The 3,579-nt window shown below is 32.6% G+C and overlaps 1 protein-coding gene across 1 annotated transcript; it reads right to left on the bottom strand.

The window, feature by feature from the left end:
- Window positions 1–1,764: 1,764 nt before the first annotated feature.
- Window positions 1,765–3,273, bottom strand: LOC117175376. The gene is made up of 4 exons (XM_033365084.1): window positions 3,158–3,273; window positions 2,904–3,002; window positions 2,663–2,818; window positions 1,765–1,956 (listed from the first exon to the last, which is right to left on the bottom strand). Exons 1-4 carry the CDS (start codon window positions 3,263–3,265, stop codon window positions 1,765–1,767), a joined length of 555 nt encoding a protein of 184 aa, XP_033220975.1. The 5' UTR covers window positions 3,266–3,273.
- Between the last annotated feature and the right edge of the window lie 306 nt (window positions 3,274–3,579).

Raw genomic sequence — 3,579 nt, 5'->3', positions numbered from 1 at the left:
TCCAGGTTTCAAGATAGAAGAGACAAAATGTTACTTTTCATCGACACGATAGAAGTTGCACGGACCCTCGAGGACTGTTTAGCAATGATTGGATAAAGTTTTTTGCAATTTTTACCATTCTACGAATCGAATAGAAATATACTTTTATCATTGAATGATGGGAGAAACACTTGTGGGAACCTCGTCTTCACGAGGATAAACGTTACCTTACTTGAATTCGAAGCTTAAATAATGGCATTGTAAAACTAGAACAAATCTCTCTGCGCTTTTGCTTAGAATCTCCCATCTTCTTCTTGCAAAACAATGAATGGGGATGATAAAAAAATACCAGTTTGATCAAGTGAAGACTGTATTGTGTAGCTGTGAGTCATGGAATGAATTGATTATATCACTGCTTCAAAATTTTTTTTGCCTTAAACGCAAGCGTACGTCCTGTTTACATTTCCGAATTGAAATCTGACAGATCAAAATTCATTACATACTCTTCTCCAACCAACGAAATGTCATGTTTGAGATTTTCCGCGAATTCATTGGCATCTTTTTCCAGCTCGTAATTCAAACCCAACTGGTTAGAGATACGAATATTTGTCGAATATTTGTCCTCACACTCCTCATGCTCCTTGCATTCACAATGCATCATGACCGAAATAAATGCTCGTTTTATTCTGCATAACAATAATCTGTTTTAAAGAAATATTGACATGCTTTACAATCTGTCTGAGTAATGTTCAATCAATCAACTTCAAGGCGAAAACTAAATTGATGGAAAAAGCAGATTGCCAGCGTAGGAACTCGGTTGAAAAGCCCAAAGAAAATTTTTGATTATACTTTCAATCAATCCAAAGCTGTTCAGAAATTAATGGTGTTTCTTTAACGCTGAATCTAGCCAAAAGCGGTGCTAAATAGGTACACAAATTTATACGAAAGCAGCGAATTGTTTCAAGAAAAGAAAAGTTCCTCACGTGTTGATTTATTCTAGTTCGAGGAAAGCAACACTCCTACAACACAAAGTGAGACGCCATTTTGGATTCGAAATCTTGAATTTTTTGATTAAGATCACAAAGGACCCCGCACATTTTTTATGAAAAAGTGCTCTCAGTTAATTTGGTTGAAGTTTTTACATGTTTTGTATTTTAACGATCTAAGACTTGTTATTCAACTCAACGCAAGGAGTATTTCAGACATCGACATAAAAGTACAGATTAAACGATAATCTCGTCTTCAAATTTTTTTTTGCTAGCCGAGCTAGTAGGACCAATACCCGGTAATACTGAATTCAGCGGGCCTTATTTCGGAACCCGGAATTTTTAAACTTAGCGCCCAAACTTTTTGGATTTTTAATTACACGATTGATTCCAGTGCAAACGTAAAAACGACCCTTTACGTTTGAAGTTTAGCCGCAATTTTTAGTCCACCATCTTGAATTTTGAAATTTTCACCTTAAATTTGAATTGTGTGACATCAAAAATCCCTAATAAGCATTTCAACTTTCAATTCACTCGATTGATTCCAATCTAAAGGTGAAAACCTCCTTTTATATAGAGATTTGCAAGCATTATCATTAGTGTTATTTTATAGAGAGAATATATTAGCCATTTTTTATCTGAGCAGCGGTTCACTACCCCCAATCTTAATGTTTTCTTCTGGGGTTTGTTTATTTATTGCAAAATATAGAAAAGTTATAATTTATATATGAAAATAGTAGAAGACTTTTATAGATATTTTATAGATGTTTATTGATGTCAATAAGGTAACATTTGTACTTTATATTGATTTTGCACGTCTGCTTTCAGGTTCATTGCGAGGGACTTCTGGAGCTCTGCCTGAAGTTTCTTTTGCTCTAGCAGCCTCTGCATCATGAACGAGTTTATTTAGGCATGCCTTAATACTAGCAATAGTCGGCTTTACTAAGCCTTTTAATTCAGCCATTTCGTTACGACAGCACCTTTTTGCAACCTGTAAACAACAAAATTATATATTTTTACATTTTCATAAGAGAAGGTATTAGATTTTTGGATAGTTTAACCTCTCCCCTTTTTTTGATCAAATTTCCCGGTTTTGAGATCCCCTGTACCAGAAAAACAGCTAGTCAGTCATTTTGGATTATATTAAAAAGTTAGAGAACTTTTTAAATTGTTGAGATCACTTTTTTCGAGATTTCAAATTATAGGATTTTCAGAATCAAAAAAAAAAACAAAAATGAATATTTTAAGCCAAATAACATACGACATAAAAAAATTAGAGATAACAAATACGTTGCTTTTTTCAAACCCTACATAGTTATTGTCGCAGCTTTTTGATTTTTCGTGAAAAATCAAGAATTCAAATTTTAATGGTAAATAATAATTAAAGATTGAAAATTTCATTCCGCCGTCAATCTATACAAGAAAAAAAAAGATGAAAATACGAAAATTATGCAACCGAGACAAAGTATTTGTATCCATATAACACACTGTCACATTTATGGGCCAACCTTCCATAATGTTTGAAGAAAAATTTCTTCCTTGACACTTGTTTCGTAAATGTATAAAGTATGGTGAAATTCATGCAACAATTTTTTCCGCGTAGTTTTTACATTAAATTGATAAATATATTCAAATGGAATGGAAAAGAGAACATATTGGGTTTGAAATGGATGATAAAGAAACAAATATTAATTTACCTCTGGATCCGTACTTTTAAGAGCGTCTTCAAAACACAGATCGCATTGGTCATATAACTGGCGATACTTTCTAAAAAATAGATCAGCTTCATCAATATCTAAACACCTTCGATGGTCAATATATACTCCTTGTCTCAGCATAGCCTTATATTCATCCTTATGAGAAAGGAAAATAGAAAGATTAAATGTGTTAAATTTTTTTTTAATATTTGGGGAGTAGGAATTATTTTTTTCAACTGACTGTACTAGTCTGCCAGACTTTATTGTAGATTCCCAGCATTTCATATAAAACTTTGCTACGTAAAGCTTCCACGTCATCTATTCCCCATGCGTAAACTGCCTGTAAAGTTAAAAAGAAATGATAAATTTGGTAAGAAAATATTATATTATGAATTATACCGCTCAGGTTTTAAGGAATACGGTGTGAGTATATAGTTACAAATGAATAATTCAACGCAATAATGGTTAAATTGAAATAATTTGTGGGTTACTTACTTGGAACGCACAAAAGGCCAATAGACAGACAGTCGCACACTTCATGATCGGATAATTCGTTTCATATTTCATTTCGCAAAAAGACGAGACAGAATCACTATATCTCATTTCGAAAGTCGGCCTTTTTATACTGAAAGCTTAGCATACGTGGAATGATAATTAAATGACGCAAGAGCATTTCATCTTAGAGTAGTTGGGCTAAATTGCTAAATTATCGTTATTTGTAGCACTGACAGAGATAAAGGTGAATAAATAAAAATTTTGTTATTTTAATCGAATCTGTGTTTGAACTGTGGATATATAAGGTTATGCTTTGTCATATTGTAAAATTAAAAAAGAAAAAAGATTATTTTTTGATAGAACAGCTGATTAATTTTAGAGAAAAATTATTTTAACCGTATGCTTAACCTTGCGTCCGAGTA

Source organism: Belonocnema kinseyi, chromosome 6 (genome assembly GCF_010883055.1).
Source record: "Belonocnema kinseyi isolate 2016_QV_RU_SX_M_011 chromosome 6, B_treatae_v1, whole genome shotgun sequence".
In the NCBI taxonomy this organism is placed as follows: domain Eukaryota; kingdom Metazoa; phylum Arthropoda; class Insecta; order Hymenoptera; family Cynipidae; genus Belonocnema; species Belonocnema kinseyi.
Note: the sequence above shows the minus strand (reverse complement) of the source record. Positions and strands in the feature narration are given on the sequence as shown.

Excerpts from the sequence above, each read along its gene's own strand:
- LOC117175376 (XM_033365084.1), bottom strand. The coding sequence starts at position 3,265 with ATGAGATATAGTGATTCTGTCTCGTCTTTTTGCGAAATGAAATATGAA. Across the intron at positions 3,003-3,157 it reads TGGCCTTTTGTGCGTTCCAA|GCAGTTTACGCATGGGGAAT; the intron begins GTAAGTAACCCA and ends TTAACTTTACAG. Across the intron at positions 2,819-2,903 it reads AAGTCTGGCAGACTAGTACA|GATGAATATAAGGCTATGCT; the intron begins GTCAGTTGAAAA and ends CTTTCTCATAAG.